At 32.5% G+C, this 24,322-nt stretch overlaps 1 protein-coding gene and 1 non-coding gene across 2 annotated transcripts; one reads left to right on the top strand and one right to left on the bottom strand.

The window, feature by feature from the left end:
• Positions 1-556: 556 nt before the first annotated feature.
• LOC140870208 (small nucleolar RNA R71) lies at positions 557-663 on the top strand. The gene has a single exon (XR_012147180.1). It is a non-coding gene; the product is annotated as a small nucleolar RNA R71 (small nucleolar RNA).
• A 4,513-nt stretch (positions 664-5,176) lies between these two features.
• LOC140861786 (NAD-capped RNA hydrolase DXO1) lies at positions 5,177-11,710 on the bottom strand. Its single transcript, XM_073264794.1, has 14 exons — positions 11,528-11,710; positions 10,890-11,450; positions 9,885-10,114; positions 9,144-9,209; positions 8,973-9,051; positions 8,810-8,889; positions 8,688-8,711; positions 8,417-8,541; positions 7,349-7,565; positions 7,207-7,260; positions 6,470-6,516; positions 6,272-6,356; positions 5,632-5,695; positions 5,177-5,476 (listed from the first exon to the last, which is right to left on the bottom strand). Exons 2-14 carry the CDS (start codon positions 11,335-11,337, stop codon positions 5,361-5,363), a joined length of 1,635 nt encoding a protein of 544 aa, XP_073120895.1. The 5' UTR covers positions 11,338-11,450; positions 11,528-11,710; the 3' UTR covers positions 5,177-5,360.
• Positions 11,711-24,322: the final 12,612 nt, after the last annotated feature.

A 24,322-nucleotide genomic window follows, 5' to 3' on the forward strand; every position in this document is an offset into this window, starting at 1 on the left:
AATTTGTGGGCGCTGTGGTGGAGGATGATACGGTGGCCTATAAGCTTGATTGTGCGATTGTGCTTGAGGTCCAGATTGATTCGCTGGAGGATTGCCATATCTGAGGTTTGGATGATCCCTCCAACCTAGATTGTATGTGTTAGAATAAGGATCATACTTCTGCTGAGGTGGCCCTGGAAATCCTCATGCGGCATTGACTTGTTCCGCAGATCCCTCTTGAAGAGTGGGACACATGTCAGTTGCATGTCTCACTTGAGTGCAAATTCCACATACCCTTGCAATCTGTCCATTCCCTACAGCCATATGACACACAAGAGACGTCAGTTCGCTCAGTTGTTGTTCAAGGGAAGAAACGTTTACCTCGCTACTCTTTCTTGGCACAGGATCACTTCTGTTGGTGCCAAATTGCTGAGAATTGGCAGCCATACTCTCGATTAGATTCCTTGCTTGTACTGGAGTTTTATCGACGAAAACTCCACCACTGGCCGCATCCACCATGCTCCTGTCATGAGACAACAACCCTTCATAGCAGTATTGAATTAATAAATTTTCACTTATCTGGTGCTGCGGGCAACTGGCGCATAGTTTCTTGAAACGCTCCCAATACTCATGCAGTGAATCTCCCATCTGCTGCTTGATGCCATAAATTTCCTTTCTGATGTTTGCCGCTCTTGAAGCTGGAAAATATTTCTCTAAGAAAATCCTCTTCAGTTCTGTCCAAGTGGTGATGGATCCTGAAGGTAGGTAGTATATCCAATTCTTTGCAGCACTCTTCAAAGAGAAAGGAAAGGCTCTGAGTTGGATTTGCTCCTCTGTCACTCCATGTGGTTTCCTGCTGGTGCATACGACATGGAATTCCATCAAGTGCTTGTGCGGATCCTCACCTGTAAGACCATGAAAAGCAGGCAATAGATGTATCAGTCCAGATTTTAATTCAAAATTAGCATTATTTTTTAGAGTAGGAAAAGTAATGCATAAAGGCTGCTGAGCGAGATTAGGAGTGCCAAGTTGTCTCAAACTCAAGTTCGCATTCGCCGCCATATCTTCCTCAGAAATTTTAGTCTTAAAATCGTCCTCTTCTTGCCTCCTACGAGCTTCTCTCCGTCGCTTAAGCAAGGTTCTTTCTATCTCTGGGTCGTATGAAAATTCTTCTTTTCCCGAAGATTCACCTGAAAGCATGAACAAACCAGAGTAGCACTACGAGAAATAATAAAATAAAATAAAATAAACAAAGAACACAATAAATTAACACCGATTCCCCGGCAACGGCGCCAAAATTTGGTAGCGCTTATCGTGTACGCCCAAATTACCCGACTCACTCAAATAAATAAAAACATGCAGTAGTGTGAGTAGGGATCGTTCCCACGAGGAAAGGTAAAATTCCGTGTTCTTTAAAAATACGAAAATAGTAAAAAGGGGTTTTTTTTTGTTTGAAATTTATCCACTAAAATTTAAAAACAATTATGAATGCAATTCTATCAATTACCAAGCACAATTAAATCACAACGAAAAATTCAATAAGAGACAAGCCTTGGTTTTGGTCAACTACACGCTTGATGTTATTCGTTCGATCATCGATTATCTAAAAATATTTAATCCTGTTGAATATTCATCATTGGAAATTAAATTCCTGTTTCACCTTAATTGTAGTTAACTAGACACAAGCGTTCTAAAATAACCCTTACCAATGAATTAATCTAATACATGCGATTAGATTTAAACCCACGATAGCATGCAAACTAGTAAAACTGATAAATCTAGACAACCCATACACAAGCGGATGAATTTAGCCTAGTCAATTATTATCCCTACAATTCCTAATCTCACAAGCGGACAATTATTAATTGCATTTTCTTCGCAAATCAGATAATTCAAACAATTACGGATTCAAACTCCAATTTAGCAGTAGATTTTATATAAGAATTATCAGGTGATCAAGCTAATAATCAAATATACAATCATGAAATAAATCAGAATAATTATTGATACTCAACAATAATCAAGCTCTGTAAAACATAAATCTCACGAATAAATTAATCAAGGGCTTCGTCTTCCTTAACCAAGTATTAAGAGTTTAGCCAACAATACTCATGAATTCTCTACAAAAATTCATGAAAGAAATTAAAATTAAAAAAAGATATATGAAACCTAGCCGTCCAGAAAGAGTTCTTCACGTTCTCCGCACCTAGAATCTACTGATAATGTCTCCAAAACGGAATTAAAAGTCTAATAAAAGTCTAGGGCATTAATTAAAAGAGTTTCCAAAATTACAAATTTCTTCCCGCAACAGACCCGCGCGCTCGATCCTAGATATATACCCGATCGAGCGCGCAATACCGGCCAACTTTCTGCCTTAAAAATTCCTTGGCCGTGCTCGATCCGAGAAGAATGTGCGATCGAGCGGGCGAGTTGAGGCAACCTACTGTCTTGAAAATCTCATGACCGCGCTCGATCTAGGGAAATGCCAGGATCGAGCGCATGCTTCTATGATGAAAAATCTGCTTTGCTGTTTTCTTTGGACGCATGGACGCACTTCGATTTCTTTAATCAAAACATGGTAATTCCTACACAATAAATCAAAACTAAGTTAAGAAGCTCAATGCATGACATAAAATAAAACTAGAATAAAACATGAACAATGACACAAAATGCATGCAAAACACTTAACAAAATGACACTAAAAATGCAAACAAAATAATACTATCAATTGGGGTTGCACATAAACAGTTTGAGTTGTTGTCACAAGGTGTTGACAACACCTACAATAACACCTTGAGTAATTTGCAGCGGAATATAATTAAAACGTAAATAAAATAAACAAGCAACCAAATAAATAGGTTCAAATGATTTAAGCAAGAGTATAAGATACTCTTGCAGCACCTCAGGGCAAAACTTCACTAGAAAACTTTCAAAATGTTTTACAAACCCTAAAACTAGTGACTATTGAAAAACTCAATTTCTCAATATAAGTGAGAAAATAAATAGTAAAAGTTCTCCTAAAAACATTCTATATGAAATAAAATAATGAAAACGAAGTAAGGAGAAAAACTTGAAGCCAAAACACGTGAGACGATAACACTCCTCGATCAACAATCTTCGAGTGTTCTTCACGGCTTCAAGCAATCACGACCGATACAAGCTTTAGCAGCTCTTTCTCAACGTACGTATATTGAAGCTTAAGAAACTCACAGTCTCTCTCTTTTTCGGTATCTTCAATTGATTTGTCTCTCTTCAATATATAGACTAGAATCCTTCCTTGTAGATATTTCCTTGTAGAGATAGGATTCTAGATCTTGTTCCTTTTTTATCAAGTCAAATCTACATAGTAAAGGAATTAAATCATTAGAGATAAGATAATAAATATTATGATAAACTTAATCATATCTCAAATCAAGTTAAACAAGGAAGTAAATAATTTATTCAAAATTACTTCATGTCCAAGAAAGACAAAAGACATTAGATAAAATCTTTTTCAATTAAGATGATTTTAAGGAATAAAATATTCCTTTCAACACATAATATCCACTCGATACATTACAAAATTCAAGTCAAATCATATCTAAATTAAGTGCATAAATTTCACTTATCACTTTACATGTTGAAAAGAGAAAAAAAAAAAAAATCAATCCCAAATTTAATCCATCAAACTAAAGTTGCGTTTACTTGGGGTGATTATCATGTGATAAGACTATTAATAATAATTCATCTCATGTTTACTTAAAAATTTATGACTTACATAAATAGAAAGACAATTAGAAAACTCCTAATATACCCTTATTTTCAATATTTTTTATTATATTTAAAAGAAAAAATTATGAATTTTTATTTAATCACAATTCTAATCACAATCGTAATCAATCACAGTAAACAAATTATTATTTTATATACATAGCACTTTATATCATATCTAATTAGTTTAATAATTATTTAATAAATTATATTTTCACATTTCTATCAACATAAGTAGACGCAATCTAAACATATTATTATTTTTTTATAACCACTTCATATACTATCAAATTATATTAAGAATCACATTTTAATCTATCCTTGTATAATCCCATCTCTCAAAATAAACGCAACTTAAAGTTTGGTTGGCCGATTTATTTATAAATTAATTTTATTTTTTAAAAAAACGAACACAACACCAAATAGAATATCTATATCCGTTAAAAGTTCAAACCGATGTCTATGAAGGTTAATTAGAATTCATTCCCCATTTCATAAGTTTTGTTACTATTCAGTCCCTGTCAGAATATTTGTTTTTCTGCACTCCCTAATACAATAAAAAAAAAAATTTAACTCCCTGGGCCCACAAAATATTTTCTAAGTGAAAAATAAATATAAAAAATTGAAAATCAGGTACAAATATATTAAATTTCAGTACCAACGATTTCAAATCTGGTATAAAAATAAATGTTCTTGATATAAAGTTTTTTGTGTTATGTTTCATCTCTTTAAAATCGAATATATAAATCATGATTTTGTACTCAATTTGAGGCCTTTGATGCCATAAATATATAAATCAATACTCAAATTAAATTTTTTTGTACTCAAATTTCTTAAATTAGAACACATAAAATTACTAATTTTCGTGATTCCTGAATACTAATGTATGTATTGATTAATAATGAACAAGTGCTTGAATACAAATATTTTGTACATAAACATGTATGTACAATATGTTTTTTATGTTAAGAAATTTGTTTCAATATTGTACTCAAAATCTTAATTTTTGTACCAGATCTAAAAGTGATAGTACTCAAATATGATATATTAATATCATATATTTAATATTTTATACCAATTTTTATACATGAAAAAAAATCTGAAACTAGAAAGTCAAAACAAAAATTTATAACATAGGAATTGAATATTAAATTATTATTAAACTTAAGGACTGAATCCCAAGTAGCCCTTCCAATAAAGTGTTAACTTGACTTTTCCATGGTACGGATTAGAAACGTTACAGATATTTGATCAGTTTTATTTATTTTATTTCTTATTTATAAAAAACAAAAATTATTTTCTCAAAAAAAAAATTATTAAATTAATCGAAATAAAAAAAACTGATTTTTTAAAAAAGAAATAAAGTGAAACTTTATTAAAAGAAAAATTTCTAGCACAAATGTTACTCCCTAGCTTGATGTGTTTCAACTCACACATGAAACAAAAGTTGCAGGAAAGTTAAACATAGTTCCTTTGATATTTAATCCCATGTTTGATGCATGTAAATTAAGCAAAAATTAGCCCATACATTAACTTAATGGGTACTCGTCTCGAGTTCCAATTCAAATTTTATCGACCCCATGTTTTATATTTATGGGACAGCACAAAAATTTGCAGTTATACGCATTGTTTCAGCGAGGGTGTCCTAGCTGTTCAACATGGTTGGCGATAACATCTGGGCACGACTGCGCTTGCAGAAGCTCCAACCGAGTGAAAGGCGCAGCAAATTGCAATACGTAGTCTTCATCTGCAGACACAGAACGTGGAATTAATGATAATATTTGTTGAACACAGGCGATAAAAATGTAATTGAATCTCACAAAATATTCGCCTATCTATCTAATTTTCCGGTGCTGAACCGAATCCGACTTGCAAAAATGAAAGATTACGACAGGTTCTTACTTTCTTTAACTGTCCCATAAAGCCAGCACAACACCTCATCAGCAAATGCCAGACATACGCCTCCCTGCAGAGATTTGCAGTAGGAAAAACACAAGAAGTAGTGAGTGTATTTTGACGCCTCCAAGAAACTCGACTGACTACACATGCATTATGAAAAACTGGCACTTCCAGAGCAAGAATTATATTACTTCAAACCCCAATCCCCAAGGATCACTTTTGAATTGGCAGAAAGGCTAACACGCTAGATGAAAAGTTAAAAACTAACAATATTTTAAATTCAACACCTAACAGCGGCTATGAATAGTGAGAACATTCAAACACGCAAATTTATTAATCAATATTGATATGAATTAAGAAAAACAAAATAAAAAGAGTATTCGAGAAATTTCTTTTACAGTAATAGAGTAGAAATCGAAATAAATGGGTTGAAAATGGATATCGTATTGTATTTAGCGTGGAACTTGCACTATTTAATAGTGCAACTGTGCAAATAGAATTTTGGGTTGGAGATGACCTAATCAATGTCATCTATCCAGAAACGGTTTTAGAATGTAGAGAATTGTAGTAGGATTAAAAGAATCTACTTGCGACAATAAACACAGAAGACAAAAATGAATATAAAATGGAGTTATCAGTGTACCTGCCAGTAGTTTTTCATCTTTACTCTCTGTGTTATATCTTTGGTTCTTAGTCGTTCTGTACGGACAAGTCGCCCACCATCATCCCTGTATTAAAAGGGGCCAACCCACGTGTATAATTTAACAAGGCAAAAATAGATTGAGAAAAAAAAAAAAGTAATCAGATAGTGAAAACCAAAATGAATAATCCTGAGATTTACCTGAATCCAATCACAATATAAGGTACACCAGCAAGGAATGACTGAATCTGCATCCCAACTAGCAGTGTTATAACTTGTAACAAGTGACACTAAACGGAATGTCAGAATAAATGCACACCCATATCACCCAGAGAGTAAAGCTCAGCCAGAACGAGTCAGAAAATGAAAATTATCATAACAGAAAGCAGGGAAACTTGCACGGCTCACAAGACCATCTTCAAATAAGGCATTCACTGGTTCTTCATGTATGCAGTATGCTAAAAGTATAACAGTTCTGCCACAACAACATGCTAAAGCAAAAATTCTAGTCTTCACATGATTTTTTTTTGTTTCTGCTTACAGGTAGGAGTCTATGACTTAACTAGTACAAGATCCCAATCAACTAATTCCCCCAGCCCGTTTCTTGGGTGATCAGAGAGTCCTGACAAGACCATGCTTTTCAAAATCTTGAAGATAAAACGTGAACTTCAGAAAAAATCCTTTTAAATTGCTCGCTATAATTTGAGAAAAGAAAACTTATCACAATTCATGTGAAAACACAAATTGAGTTCTTAAAAACCACAAACCCCGCCCCCTTAGTACCCCCCACCCCCCCCCCAAAAAAAAAAAAAATGGAAGATACACAAGTATTCATGAAAAAACAGATCATACGACTATAATTATCCTGTCTTTCTTTATGCATGCAGACAGATATCCAAAGAAAACTTGGAAGGAAACTTTGCAGAGCAAATTATTACCCAGAACTTGAGCAATTTCTCCCTCTCATATCTTTCCTCGGTATGATAATCCAACTGTATTAGCACAAAAAGAGTTGTAACTCGTAAGTTCCAAATTGGACAGAAAGAAGAGAGTATAAAATAATTTAACAGGCATGCCAACCTCACGACTTGTTTTCAGTTCAACATAAAATCTTCTACCCTCATCAGTTGAATCACAACAGTCCATTTCGGCACCCATCAATATTCGATGGGCTCCTAATTTGGTTTTAATCACAGAGCAGTATTCGATATTACTGTCGACATGATGAATCCCTTCACCATCAGCTCTTCTTGGATCCTCAGTCGCAAGAGTCTCAAAACAATATCCCCAATAACATCTGTCATTAGAAAAAAATCGAACAAAGATAATGAAAATGAATATGGATACTGATATAACTATACAACATAAAAGGGACAGAGTCAAAAGTATAGCTAAAATACTCAATTTTTACAATAATTTTCTTTGGCATGATCCATAGATTTCACGAAAGAAAATCCATAACTACTTGTTGCCATTTGATGTACACGTAATCCAGTCATACGCCCAAATGGTATTTCCCATTGAAAAAGATGAATATGAACCAGGGTATCAATTACCTCATCTAGAACATTGCTTTTGAACCAAATTTTTTTACTTCTCAGCTCAGTGAAAAAAAAAAATTTAATTGGTCAATGCCAGCTTCGAATTTAATTCAGCATTTTTATGTAAAAGGTACAGGCCAATGCATCTAGGGTTTTCAGAAACATATATGGGTGTTCTATAACCGAGAAAGAGCGAGCATAAAATATGCGCGTAACATGAAGTACTAATGTGTTCATATTTTTCTTCGGGCAGAAGACATTTTATTTAGTTGGGACCTACGCGGTGAGAAACAAAAACATCTTAGCAATTAATAAAGTAAGTCATGGTCATACGAAGAGGTTTGAAGTACATAACATTAACCACACAGACAGCCTTGAATTTATACAACCTTTAAAACATCATCACCACCCTCCAACAATAAAAATAAAAAAAGCTTGATTGATCATGCAAACTAAGAAGCAAATAATTCAGAATTACATGCACAACCACAAAACAAGTAATTTCTGAGCCACCATTTCCCTTCCCCATCCAATCCTAGATAGAAAAAAGGATCAAGTACCAGAGGAGAAGGCCTTTACGAAAATTCATAAAAATGTATTCTTGTACCTCCGACGGTCCAGTTCATTTTGCGGCCTTTCTGGTAATTTATGCACGTCAAGATAGATGACTCCTTTTCTCTTATGCACTCCCATTTCCCATGGCTCATGTCTGATATAAGCAGTAGCCAGTATCTAGAGACGATATATGGAACAATTACCAGAACATATGATTGTGGATGATAAGCATTATAACTTGTATTCACTTGACGCGTAAAGATTGAAACATAATCTTTAATAAAAACAGCATCCATCATACGAACAACCAGAGAGTCGGATACCTTGTTGAGATTGTTTCGATATGTCTACAATAGAAAATGGGGAAAAAAAGTTATTAAACTGTGAAGAAACATATTCTTGGGCACAATAAACTAATAAAGCAGTTTATGAGGCATAATCTTACCACAAAGTGCATGTTATGAAGGGGTATATTTTTATTTCTTATGCAAGTAAGCAGGTCACCAAATCCTTGAGAACCCAAATCTGGAATGCAAGCAAATAACTCATGGCACACCTCATTTGATATCCATAAACTCAATTCAAATTAGACGCAAGATTCACCACACCTTGCTTCTCAATGAATGTATCAAAACCTTCATTAAGGTCAGTTCCAATATCTTCAGTGATAAGCCGCTTAAACAATCTCTAGCAATAACAATGAGATATTGTTAGATAGATCAGAAGCAGATAACTGAAAAAGGTAAGGGCACTCCAAGGAAAAGGAAATAAAGGCTCACCAAACTCCGATCGTCAAAGTAGACATCTCCACCTTCAACACGGCTATAGCAACCAAGTTCACAAGGCTACTTGTTAAAATACACATCAATGAGAACGGATGAGAAGCCAAAATCAAACTTCATTTACCACAACACATGAATGATTAAATGCTCCTTTCATGACGCCTTCGACGCTCAACATTTTCAAGAGGACTCGAAAATAGAGAGAATAACATCAGGGATGGTGGGAGAATTATTTGGCAAGTAATAGCCTTCCACAATCAACACTCTACATTTTCAAAAGGACTCAAAAATAGACAGAATAATATCAGGGATGGTGAGCTAGTTATATGTTCTCTTTGTGGATGTGCTTTTAGACCATTGAGGGGAAATTGTCGCGCTGTAAATATGGAACTTAATTAAGAATGAAAATGTAGATTTCTTCAAGAAGTGGAGTGTTTCAGGATTCATTTACCAATGACTAGACAATTGGCTTCAGCTCACCAGTTCAAGTGCCAGGTGAAGTCATAAAACAGTGGCAGCACTCTATTGATCCACCACCAGAATGTCAGCCAATACAAACATAGACAATATGCTCCTCATGAGGAACATGGGAGTGAACAATGTATGCATCATCACAAATATATGAAATACTATGGCATGAAATTTACTCAAAACTGCATGGAGTTATCTAAAAACAATACAAGGGTGCTTTGAATTTGTGAAACTTTGGCAGCTCTAAAGATGTAAGTTAACCATTACCTCCTGAAAAGCAATGCATTTTCTGGCCAAGGTTTCTTCACTCTTTGAAAATTTCAACTCAGAAACAAAGCGTTCATCACGAGGGGTGTTGAAGAATTTGGGACCATAACCATAGTTTTGCCTTTGTGGATAAGGTCCAGGTCGGGGAAGAATGCCTCTATCGTTCTGCCAACGGCCACGCCCAAAACCACCTCTTGTGTGATTGTTTGTATTACGTATGGCAGGTAAGACTGAGTAGACAAGACAAGAATGAGAAAATAAATAAATTAAAAAATATAAAGAAGAATAAATATTCCATAACAAACAGTATCGCCAGCCTGCCCAAATCTAGAACAGAATGGTGTTCTCCCATATGAATTTAACCTCTTAGAATCACATTTCATTTGACTTTTTCTCTGGATATCAATGTAAGTTCAAAGATACTGTTTCGAGATAGAAACCATTTTCAAAGTAGCCAACGGAACCAAAAAAACACATGAATCCTTTCACATTTTCTAAGTCAATGTCGAAACTGTTCTACAATGTCCTAACTAATAAAAACAATGAGCATAAATTCATAAATAATTTCATATCATTTTCAAGTTAACATATCATAATACTATGATTATTAGTTTCCCTTCCCTGCTATTCCTTATAAGCCATTATGTACTTCGTTTATACGCCCAACAACCCTTATGACAAAAACGAAAAAATCAGATCACACTTCAAAAATTTCCAAGGTATAAAATTGATATAACAATTTGGTTGGGGATATTAATATTTAATATATACCCAAAACGTAGCAAAATTAGAAACCAAAGAGGTATGCATAGTCGAATATAGTTTAGTACGTAAGAAATCCAAATGAAACAGTCCACAGAATGCCCAAAACCCATGGCTGCTCAAAACCGATTTGCAATAATGAACATCAGCCGGTTCAGAAAAATTACAAATTTCAAAACCCTGAACCAAAATTGAAGATGAAGAAAATAAAGGAAACAAAACAATATATTTTAAGAAAAATACCAGGAACAGGGTAAGGACTTCTTGAAAGGGTTTTAACGTAATCCTCGTTGTCATCGCCAAAAAGGTCCTTGCTCTCCTCCTCAAGCTCCTCAACTTCCTCGACTTCATTGCCATAGTAATGATTGTTACTATCGTTCTCGTAATTGTAATCGTTGTGAGAAGATAGTCTCACTTCTTCAGCACCATGACTATCCTGTTCTTGTTCTTCCCCATCGCTGCTGCTGCTGCTGCTCCGATTTGAGGATGATGATGAAGCTGAGGAAGACGCAGATGAAGAACGCCCTGATGATGAGGAGGAAGAGTGAGCCGACGATGAGGAAGAGCTTTGCTTCTGTTGCTGCCCTCTATCATTTTCATGTCCTTCTTCATTGTAATTTGAGTAATTGTTATTCCCTTCTTCATCCGAAGATTCTCCGAACAAGTTCATTGCTTGCTCTGCAAAATCCATTTTTTTTGTTGTTCTCTTCAACCCGACAAACCCAGAGCAGCGCCTCCTTCCTCGTATCTCCTATGTCAATCTTTCCTACAACAGCTCCCTCAAATATTCACTTTACCGCAAACCTGTGCCCAGTTTTACCTTAAATTCTGCTTACAGATTTTGGTATAAATAGAAAATACTTCGAGGGGGCACTAAAAACCTTAGCCGATCAGCTGATATCTAGATGTTGAAACTACGCGACGGAATTAAAGCATCGGAACTGCGCCACAAAATTATTCGCGAACTTCGACCGATGATCAAATTGCGATAGATCATCATGTGTATCACTGCATTTGGGAAGATCGAACTCAGATTTCTTTCGAAACCCTAATTTTCAGCATCAAATAACAATATAATGCAAGGGGAACAAGCCAATTTTTTTTATTCTTCTGTGTTATATTAAGGTCAGTTTGGATTTGGTAAACATTTTTTTAAAAAAACATTCTTTTAAGTTATAATTTTTTGCTTTTAAAAACCAAACGGGGCCTAAAACATTTTTTTAAGTTATAATTTAAGTTATAAAATGAAAAGTACTTAAAAAAGTATTTTTTTAACCTGGCTTTTGAAACCAAACGGAGCCTAAATCTATTTTATTTTATATATATTTTATAAAAGTTGAGTATATGATATAATATGATATAAGAATCATGCTCTAAATATAACGAAATTTGGAAACTGCATCATACCATGCAAAAAATTCTATATAAAAATTTAATTTATCAAAATCTCATAATACATTAAATACAAAATATAAAATAACAAAATCTCACGATATAATTGTTGCAAATATCGTTGTAAATCATATTTATAGCACTTTTAGCATCATTCATGATATAAACTGTTTTGAGTGTGTCATCCACACCAAAAATATATCTTTCCCATTTTGCCCCCGAAAAGATTTGCTAAAGTAAGTTAAGTTAAGTGGGTTTAATTGTAATATTGTAAGGTAACATCTCATTCAAATATTGTAGTTGATATACATAAGGCCGACCACATGTGATTTGCGATAGATGAAGTAACCTCTTGATCCATTTTCTTCCTCCCAAGTCCCCATATCCTTCCCCATTTTTCCCCTTTTCAACCATTTTTCCTTGGGAATGAAATGATCTCCTGATAGTTTTCATATAGCACGACAAGAAAATGCTAACATATTCTTCGTCCAAATTCTAGATTCAAAATGGATCGCCAGCACCTCGTCCAAAGGTTGCATTAAAAGCCTGTTTGTTTTCAAAAGTATTTTTAAAAAAATAAGTTTTTTTAAGTTGGCTTTTAAAAACACTTTTTTAACTAGAAAATGAAATAATTTTGTGTTTGGATAAATAGATTGAAAATATTTTTTTAAAAGTTGAGTTATAAAAAAAACATTTGAAAAGCTATAAATTTGAGCTTTTAAAAAACGTTTATTTTGGTTTAATTAAGTGTCAGTTTGAATACAGAAGCTGGAAGCTTAAAAAAGTGTTTAAATAAATTCAACTTTTTTAAGTGCTTTTATTTAAAAAAACAGAAGCCATTTTGGTGTTTGGATAAGGAAAAATTGTCAATAAATCCCCAACAAGAAACATAACTTGTTCATTAATCCCTGTGTAAGGCTTTTTATGTTTCAACTCCCCGACAATTGCATGTACATTGTTTAAGCTCTCTATTTGTGATCAATTTACCAAAATACCCTCAATTTACTTGGAAACCCCACAATACCCTCTACTATTATTTTTAAAATAAAGAAAAAAAAAACAAAAAACTTAGAATAACGTTCGGAGTAAGAACGATCGGTACTTTTCCTCCCTTGTTTTTATTGATTCTCCCCAGCCTTCTTCCTCAACCAAAAACGAGTAATTCATCGACTTGGATTTCTTTGTAGATCTGCGTTGACTGAAGAAATTTGTCAATCTTTGTGCCCACTACTTACAGTCAATTTTTCATAGATTTTAAGGTATTAATTTCGATTTGAAATATTATAAACTTTGGGCGAACAGTAGATTGTCACAGCTTGATGTATTGTGTTCGTGTTTAAAATGTTCACACGATGGAATTGTTTGAGATTTTGTTATGATTTTAGAAATTTCTTTTAATTTGGTGCATTGCGATAGTTTTACAGATTTGCTTACAAATATCCATTTTATATGTCTGTTACCGGGAATACAGTTTATTTTGTGGAATTTTGTGATAGATTAGCTGGTATTTGTTATTGTTCTGGATTATGATGTTTTAATTTCTAATATAATTGTTTTATTTTTAATTCCTACTATAATTATTCTTGAAATTGTTATTGTGTACTACTTGTTTGTATATAATGTATTATGAATGAATGTATCATGTTTCAATTTTTAAGCATGTGTTTATGTAGTTTGAGAATGGAATCTAGAAATGGTTCAAGCAATTTTAAGTTTTGGGTTGCTGTAAATACAAGAATAAATTTTTTCATTTAAATCTTCGGATGTTGTAGCTTGATGGATGTGTTTGTGAGTCTGGGCAGAAAATGTGCAGAAATATCTCCGGAATCCATGATTGATAAAATTGTTTGAGATTTTGTTATGATTTTAGAGATTGTGTTTAATTTGGTTAATTGCGATAGTTTTACTGATTTGGTTACTAATATCCACTTTATACGTCTGTTATTGGAAATGTTGTTCGTTTTATGGAATTTTGTGATAAATTAGCTGGTATTTCTTATTGTTCTCGATTATAATGTTTTAATTCCTAATATAATGATTTTAGTTTTAAATCCTACTGTAATTGTTTTTAATTTTTTATTGTGTACTATTTGTTTGTGTGTAATGTATTATGAATGAATGTATCATGTTGATATTTTTGGGCCTGTTTTTTGTAGTTTGAAAATGGAATCTGGAAGTGGTCATTGAAATCTTTTATTTTTGTGTGACTCTCTTCTACCTCAAAGTTATTTTTGCAGAAAATGAATGAAGATTTGTTTAGGAGATGCAAATACCTCATTTTTCCAATTAATAGCATAGTGCATTAGTTTCTACTAGTATTTCACGTAAAAGAAGGGATATTCAAAATGTGAAATTCACTTTCCGATTCGTTTAGCTTAGGGGCATGTAGAACTTTGGTGAGTCATGCTCTAAATATAATGAAATTTGGAAACTGCGTCATACCATGCAAAAAATTCTATATAAAAATTTAATTTATCAAAATCTCATAATACATTAAATACAAAATATAAAATAACAAAATCTCACGATATAATTGTTGCAAATATCGTTGTAAATCATATTTATAGTACTTTTAGCATCATTCATGATATAAACTGTTTTAAGTGTGTCATCCACACCAAAAATATATCTTTCCCATTTTGCCCCCGAAAAGATTTGCTAAAGTTAGTTAAGTTAAGTGGGTTTAATTGTAATATTGTAAGGTAACATATCATTCAAATATTGTAGTTGATATACATAAGGCCGACCACATGTGATTTGCGATCGATGAAGTAACCTCTTGATCCATTTTCTTCCTCCCAAGTCCCCATATCCTTCTCTATTTTCCTCCTTCTCAACCATTTTTTCTTGGGAATGAAATGATCTCCTGATAGTTTTCATATAGCACGACAAGAAAATGCTAACATATTCTTCGTCCAAATTCTATTTTCAAAATGGATCGCCAGCACCTCGTCCAAAGGTTGCATTAAAATCCTATTTGTTTTCAAAAGTATTTTTAAAAAAATAAGTTTTTTTAAGTTGGCTTTTAAAAACACTTTTTTAATTAGAAAATGAAATAATTTTGTGTTTGGATAAATAAATTGAAAATATTTTTTTAAAAGTTGAGTTATAAAAAAAAACATTTGAAAAGCTATAAATTTGAGCTTTTAAAAAACGTTTATTTTGGTTTAATTAAGTGCCAGTTTGAATACAGAAGCTGGAAGCTTAAAAAAGTGTTTAAATAAATTCAACTTTTTTAAGTGCTTTTATTAAAAAAACAGAAGCCATTTTGGTGTTTGGATAAGAAAAAATTGTCAATAAATCCCCAACAAGAAACATAACTTGTTCCTCAATCCCTGTGTAAGGCTTTTTATGCTTCAACTCCCCGACAATTGCATGTACATTATTTAAGCTCTCTATTTGTGACCAATTTACCAAAATACCCTCAATTTACTTGGAAACCCCACAATACCCTCTACTATTATTTTTAAAATAAAGGAAAAAAACAAAAAACTTAGAATAACGTTCGGAGTAAGAACGATCGGTACTTTTCCTCCCTTGTTTTTATTGATTCTCCCCAGCCTTCTTCCTCAACCAAAAACGAGTAATTCATCGACTTGAGTTTCTTTGTAGATCTGCGTTGACTGAAGAAATTTGTCAATCTTTGTGCCCACTGCTTACAGTCAATTTTTCATAGATTTGAAGGTATTAATTTCGATTTGAAATATTATAAACTTTGGACGAACAGTAGATTGTCACAGCTTGATGTATTGTGTTCGTGTTTAAAATGTTCAATCGATGGAATTGTTTGAGATTTTGTTATGATTTTAGAAATTTCTTTTAATTTGGTGCATTGCGATAGTTTTACAGATTTGCTTACAAATATCCATTTTATATGTCTGTTACCGGGAATACAGTTTATCTTGTGGAATTTTGTGATAGATTAGCTGGTATTTGTTATTGTTCTGGATTATGATGTTTTAACTTTTAATATAATGGTTTTAGTTTTAATTCCTACTATAATTGTTCTTGAAATTGTTATTGTGTACTACTTGTTTGTATATAATGTATTATGAATGAATGTATCATGTTTCAATTTTTAAGCATGTGTTTATGTAGTTTGAGAATTGAATCTAGAAATGGTTCAAGCAATCTTAAGTTTTGGGTTGCTGTAAATACAAGAATAAATTTTTTCATTTAAATCTTCGGATGTTGTAGCTTGATGGATGTGTTTGTGAGTCTGGGCAGAAAATGTGCAGAAATATCTTCGGAATCCACGATTGATAAAATTGTTTGAGATTTTGTTATGATTTTAGAGATTGTGTTTAATTTGGTTAATTATGATAGTTTTACTGATTTGGTTACTAATATCCACTTTATACGTCTGTTATTGGAAATGTTGTTCGTTTTATGGAATTTTGTGATAGATTAGCTGGTATTTCTTATTGTTCTCGATTATAATATTTTAATTCCTAATATAATGATTTTAGTTTTAAATCCTACTGTAATTGTTTTTAATTTGTTATTGTGTACTATTTGTTTGTGTGTAATGTATTATGAATGAATGTATCATGTTGATATTTTTGGGCCTGTTTTTTGTAGTTTGAAAATGGAATCTGGAAGTGGTCATTGCAATCTTTCATTTTTGTGTGACTCTCTTCTACCTCAAAGTTATTTTTGCAGAAAATGAATAGAGATTTGTTTAACAGATGCAAATACCTCATTTTTCCAATTAATAGCATAGTGCATTAGTTTCTACTAGTATTTCACGTAAAAGAAGGGATATTCAAAATGTGAAATTCACTTCCCGATTTGTTTAGCTTAGGGGCATGTAGAACTTTGGTGAGTCATGCTCTAAATATAATGAAATTTGGAAACTGCGTCATACCATGCAAAAAATTCTATATAAAAATTTAATTTATCAAAATCTCATAATACATTAAATACAAAATATAAAATAATAAAATCTCACGATATAATTGTTGCAAATATCGTTGTAAATCATATTTATAGTACTTTTAGCATCATTCATGATATAAACTGTTTTGAGTGTGTCATCCACACCAAAAATATATCTTTCCCATTTTGCCCCCGAAAAGATTTGCTAAAGTAAGTTAAGTTAAGTGGGTTTAATTGTAATATTATAAGGTAACATATCATTCAAATATTGTAGTTGATATACATTAGGCCGACCACATGTGATTTGCGATCGATGAAGTAACCTCTTGATCCATTTTCTTCCTCCCAAGTCCCCATATCCTTCCCCATTTTCCTCCTTCTCAACCATTTTTCCTTGGAAATGAAATGATCTCCTGATAGTTTTCATATAGCACGACAAGAAAATGCTAACATATTCTTCGTCCAAATTCTATTTTCAAAATGGATCGCCAGCACCTCGTCCAAAGGTTGCATTAAAATCCTATTTGTTTTCAAAAGTATTTTTAAAAAAATAAGTTTTTTTAAGTTGGCTTTTAAAAACACTTTTTTAACTAGAAAATGAAATAATTTTGTGTTTGGATAAATAGATTGAAAATATTTTTTTAAAAGTTGAGTTATAAAAAAAAAACATTTGAAAAGCTATAAATTTGAGCTTTTAAAAAACGTTTATTTTGGTTTAATTAAGTGTCAGTTTGAATACAGAAGCTGGAAGCTTAAAAAATTGTTTAAATAAATTCAATTTTTTTAAGTGCTTTTATTAAAAAAACAAAAGCCATTTTGGTGTTTGGATAAGGAAAAATTGTCAATAAATCCCCAACAAGAAACATAACTTGTTCCTCAATCCCAATGTAAGGCTTTTTATGTTTCAACTCCCCGACAATTGCATGTACATTGTTTAAGCTCTCTATTTGTGACCAATTTACCAAAATACCCTCAATTTACTTGGAAACCCCACAATACCCTCTACTATTATTTTTAAAATAAAGAAAAAAAACAAAAAACTTAGAATAACGTTCGGAGTAAGAACGATCGGTACTTTCCCTCCCTTGTTTTTATTGATTCTCCCCAGCCTTCTTCCTCAACCAAAAACGAGTAATTCATCGACGGGTTTCTTTGTAGATCTGCGTTGACTGAAGAAATTTGTCAATCTTTGTGCCCACTGCTTACAGTCAATTTTTCATAGATTTGAAGGTATTAATTTCGATTTGAAATATTATAAACTTTGGGCGAACAGTAGATTGTCACAGCTTGATGTATTGTGTTCGTGTTTAAAATGTTCAATCGATGGAATTGTTTGAAATTTTGTTCTGATTTTAGAAATTTCTTTTAATTTGGTGCATTGCGATAGTTTTACAGATTTGCTTACAAATATCCATTTTATATGTCTGTTACCGGGAATACAGTTTATCTTGTGGAATTTTGTGATAGATTAGCTGGTATTTGTTATTGTTCTGGATTATGATGTTTTAATTTTTAATATAATGGTTTTAGTTTTAATTCCTACTATAATTGTTTTTGAAATTGTTATTGTGTACTACTTGTTTGTATATAATATATTATGAATGAATGTATCATGTTTCAATTTTTAAGCATGTGTTTATGTAGTTTGAGAATGGAATCTGGAAATGGTTCAAGCAATCTTAAGTTTTGGGTTGCTGTAAATACAAGAATAAATTTTTTCATTTAAATCTTCGGATGTTGTAGCTTGATGGATGTGTTTGTGAGTCTGGGCAGAAAATGTGCAGAAATATCTCCGGAATCCACGATTGATAAAATTGTTTGAGATTTTGTTATGATTTTAGAGATTGTGTTTAATTTGGTTAATTGCGATAGTTTTACTGATTTGGTTACCAATATCCACTTTATACGTCTGTTATTGGAAATGTTGTTCGTTTTATGGAATTTTGTGATAGATTAGCTGGTATTTCTTATTGTTCTCGATTATAATGTTTTAATTCCTAATATAATGATTTTAGTTTTAAATCCCACTGTAATTGTTTTTAATTTGTTATTGTGTACTATTTGTTTGTGTGTAATGTATTATGAATGAATGTATCATGTTGATATTTTTGGGCCTGTTTTTTGTAGTTTGAAAATGAAATTTGGAAGTGGTCATTGCAATCTTTCGTTTTTATGCGACTCTCTTCTACCTCAAAGTTATTTTTGCAGAAAATGAATGGAGATTTGTTTAAGAGATGCAAATACCTCATTTTTCCAATTAATAGCATAGTGCATTAGTTTCTACTAGTATTTCACGTAAAAGAAGGGATATTCAAAATGTGAAATTCACTTCCCGATTCGTTTAGCTTAGGGGCATGTAGAACTTTGGTGAGTCTTTATTGTGTCATATTATGTGTTTTGTACAAATGTGTTTTTATAATGTTTATCTTTGAAGGCACGTTTTTTGGTTTTTTGGGTTCGTCATCATTCAAATTTCATCATACCCGACTCTGATGTGTTGAGAGAACGTACGCGTCATCAAGGTGCATCACTTGATTGTGGTGTTTATGCATGCATGTTGATAGATTGTCTAGCCCGTGACTCCGATGAAATGTGGACATATCAGAATGTAGTGAAGATGGACACCTACCATGCTTGACTGGCTGCAAATATTTTATTTGAAAAAATGAGAATGCTCAAAAACAACTTTGATTAACATGCATAATATTTGTATGCTTTTGTGGTTGACAAAAATACTATTGTATGTAAGTATGTTTAAATTATTTTGTAAAACTCTATTTGGGACGCAACAAGTTCGATTAACCTCATATTTTGTACAATTCAATTTAGAATGAAATTATCGCAAATTTAGAATAATCTCTTTATTCATTGAAATAATCTCATGTTTGGTTTGAAAATGATATTTACAGATCGTCAGTTAAATATGTGAAGATAAATTAAAAATGAATGGTAAATAACTCAAAATAATTTCTACATCCATTTGTAAGACGACGCATGTACGTGAACTCCACTAATAATATAGAATATGATTGGTGAGATCAGGCACAATACGTACGCAGTAAGAGAATACATTAGACTTAATCGAGCACACTTTGTTCTAACTTTGAGGACTATCACTTGGGTCATCAAGATCACTCTCTCCTAGCCGAAGTGAAATGTAAAATATTTGGAACAATCTAAGAAATATACGAATTAATCGGTTTGATTTGCGGTACAAGATGGCTTGTCATTTGGAACTAGATCTTCATCGTTTGCACGTGCACCAAGATCACATGTATATACATGTCAAAACGGGCCGGCGGGGCGGGCCTCCAAATGCTCAGCCCAACACAACCCGTCTTGGGCCGCGTGTTGGGCGGGCCGGCCCGCCTAATTTTTTATTAATTTTTTTTATAAAATAAATGTTAATTTTTAAATTCAAAAAAAAAATTAAAAACACTTGAAATGGTAAGAAAATGAAAAATAAAATTTAATCAAATAGTTTAATCAATATTAAAAAGTATTACTATTAAAATTTAATAATATATAAAATTAATTAGTAAAAAAAAATATGAAAAAAATTTAAAAATACTACATAGTTTATTATCATCAAAATTCATTCAAAATAAGTTCAATAAAACTAAAAAATATGTATAAAAAACACTAAAAAAAATACAATTTTGCAAAAAAAAAAATAAAAAAATATTTGGCGGGCCAGCCCAACCCGCGGCGGGCCAGCCCGCCCTAACCCGCGGCCCGCGCGGGCTCAGCCCGTTTGGCCCGCCTCCAAACGGGCTGAGATTTGGCCAACCCAACCCAACCTATTTCCATGGCGGGGCGGGCCCAATTTGACAAGTTTACACATGTATATGTTGCATGACATACGTTAAAAGAATTTTTTAATACCTCAAGATTGGTAGAACCATTACACAAGTGCAGGGGCGGATCCACCATAGGACCCCGGGGGGGCCCAAAAATAAATTTTTTTTTAGTACTATATAAGTAATATTTTTACAAAATTGAATATATAAATAAATTGCCATTAGATTTGGCGTAAAGAATTTGTGGCTTGTTGGTAAAAGATTCCTCAGTACACACTTTTGTTCAAGGTTCGATTCTTAAACCTTTCTTTTGAATTTTATTTTATTTTTCCCTTACATTCTCTTTTTTTTGAATTTTATTTTATTTTTTGCATCTCCTCTTCCGGATTTTGTTTTCTTTTTTTTCTTTTATTATTTAATGTCACCAAATATCTATATTATTATTATTATGTTTTAATTAACGATAAATTATTTATTTACTGAAATTTTTAAAATTATTCTCTAAAGTCATTCTCAACCATGAATATTGACAAATCTAGACTTCAGAGTAAAATTGAGGATGTTTAAATTTTCTCTTGAATGTATTGATTACATGTATAGATAAATTGCTAAAAATCTTTGTATTGATATTATAATTTATAAATATTTTGTTCGAAATATACAGTTGATGCTTAATTATAAGTTGAATATAAATAGTATTGTAATTTTTTATTTTTCTTTTAATCTTGTGTCTAGCTTGTAGGCGGCCCCCCCATGTCAAAAATCCTGGATCCGCCCCTGCACAAGTGTTTGTCATGTAATATCTTGTGCACTAATTTATGTAAGGTATATGAGAAATACATTGCTTATGACTCAATGAGATCATATTCATTGATGCCAATTGTCACCTAATGTCTAGAATTGGGTAATAATTGTAATTTTCAAACTCGAAAGTTGTTGAATATGAGTTTTTATCATCTATTACATCAATTTATAAGACAACGCATGTACGTGAACTCCACTGATAATATAGAATATGATTGGTGAGATTAGGCACAATACGCACGCAATAAGAGAATACATTAGACTTAATCGAGCACACTTTGTTTCAACTTTGAGGACTATCAGTTGGGTCATCAAGATCACTCTCTCATAGCCGAAGTGAAATTTAAAATATTTGAAACAATCTCAGAAGTATTCCGATTAATCGGTTTGATTTGCAGCACAAGATGACTTGTCATTTGGAACTAAATCTTCATCGGTTGCACGTGCACCAAGATCACATGTATATGTTGCATGACACACGTTAAGAGAATTTTTCAATACCTCAATATTGGTAGAACCATTACACAAGTATTTGTCATGTAATGTCTTGTGTACTAATTTGCGTAAGGTATATGAGGAATACATTGCTTATGACTCAATGAGATCACATTCGTTGATGACAATTGTCACCTAATGTCTAGAATTGGGTAATAATTGTAAGTTTCAAACTTGAAAGTTGTTGAATATGAGTTTTTATCATCTATTACATCAATTTATAAGACGACGCATGTACGTGAACTCCACTAATAATATTGAATATTATTGGTGAGATCATGCACAATACGTACGCAGTAAGAGAATACATTAGACTTAATCGAGCACACTTTGTTCCAACTTTGTGAACTATCAGCTGGGTCATCAAGATCACTCTCTCATAGCCGAAGTGAAATGTAAAATATTTGGAACAATCTCAAAAATATTCGGAATAATCGATTTGATTTACGGCACAAGATGACTTGTCATTGAGAACTAAATCATCATCGTTTTCACGTGTACCAAGATCACATGTATATGTTGCATGACACACGTTAAGAGAAGTTTGCAATACCTCAGGATTGGTAGAACCATTACACAAGTGTTTTTCATATAATGTCTTGTGCACTACTTTGTGTAAGTTATACAAGAAATACATTGATCATGACTTAATGAGATCACATTTGTTGATGTCAATTGTCACCTAATGTCTAGAATTGGGTAATAATTGTAAGTTTCAAACTCGAAAGTTGTTGAATATGAGTTTTTATCATCTATTACATCAATTTATAAGACTACGCATGTATGTGAACTCCACTAATCATATAGAATATGATTGGTGAGATCAGACACAACACGTATGCATTAAGAGAATACATTAGACTTAATCGAGCACACTTTGTTCCAACTTTGAGGACTATCAGTTGGATCATCAAGATCACTCTCTCCTATCCAAAGTGAAATGTAAAATATTTGGTACAATCTTAAAAATATTCGGAATAATCGATTTGATTTGCGGCACAAGATGACTTGTCATTGAGAACTAGATCATCATCATTTGCACGTGTACCAAGATCACATGTATATGTTGCATGACATACGTTAAGAGAAGTTTTCAATACCTCAAGATTGGTAGAGCCATTACACAAGTGTTTTTCATGTAATGTCTTGTGCACTACTTTGTGTAAGTTATATGAGAAATACATTGCTCATGACTTAATGAGATCACATTTGTTGGTGTCGATTGTCACCTAATGTCTAGAATTGAGTAATAATTGTAATTTTCAAACTCGAAAGTTGTTGAATAAGAGTTTCTATCATATATTACATCAATTTATAAGATGACGCGTGTACATGAACTCCACTAATCATATAGAATATGATTGGTGAGATCAGGCACAACACATATGCAGTAAGAGAATACATTAGACTTAATCGAGCACACTTTGTTTCAACTTTTAGGACTATCAGTTGGATCATCAATATCACTCTCTCCTATCCGAAGTGAAATGTAAAATATTTGGAACAATCTCCAACATATTCGGAATAATCGATTTGATTTGCGGCACAAGATAACTTGTCATTGAGAACTAGATCATCATCATTTGCACATGTACCAAGATCACATGTATATGTTGCATGACACACGTTAAAAGAAGTTTTCAATACCTCAAGATTGGTAGAGCTATTACACAAGTGTTTGTCATGTAATGTCTTGTGCACTACTTTGTGTAAGGTATATGAGGAATACATTCCTCATGACTCAATGAGATCACATTTGTTGATGCCAATTGTCACCAAATGTCTAGAATTGGGTAATAATTGTAATTTTCAAACTCATAAGTTGTTGAATATGAGTTTTTATCATCTATTACATCGGTTTGTAAAAGGACGCATGTACGTGAAGTCCACTAATAATATAGAATATGATTGATGAGATCAGGAACAACACGTACGCAGTAAGAGAATACATTAGACTTAATCAAGCAAACTTTGTTCTAACTTTGAGAACTATCAGTTGGGTCATCAAGATCACTCTTTCCTAGCCGAAGTAAAATGTAAAATATTTGGAACAATCTCAGAAATATATGGATTAATCGGTTTGATTTGCGGCACAAGATGACTTGTCATTTGGAAATAGATTTTCATCATTTTCACGTGCACCAAGATCACATGTATATGTTGCATGACACACGTTAATAAAAGTTTTCAATACCTCGTGATTGGTAAAACTATTACACAAGTGTTTTTCATGTAACGTCTTGTGCACTATTTTGTTGGAACACTCACAAAAATATTCGAAATAATCGGTTTGATTTGCAACACAAG

The sequence above is a fragment of the Henckelia pumila genome, chromosome 4, assembly GCF_033568475.1.
Source record: "Henckelia pumila isolate YLH828 chromosome 4, ASM3356847v2, whole genome shotgun sequence".
NCBI classification, from domain to species: domain Eukaryota; kingdom Viridiplantae; phylum Streptophyta; class Magnoliopsida; order Lamiales; family Gesneriaceae; genus Henckelia; species Henckelia pumila.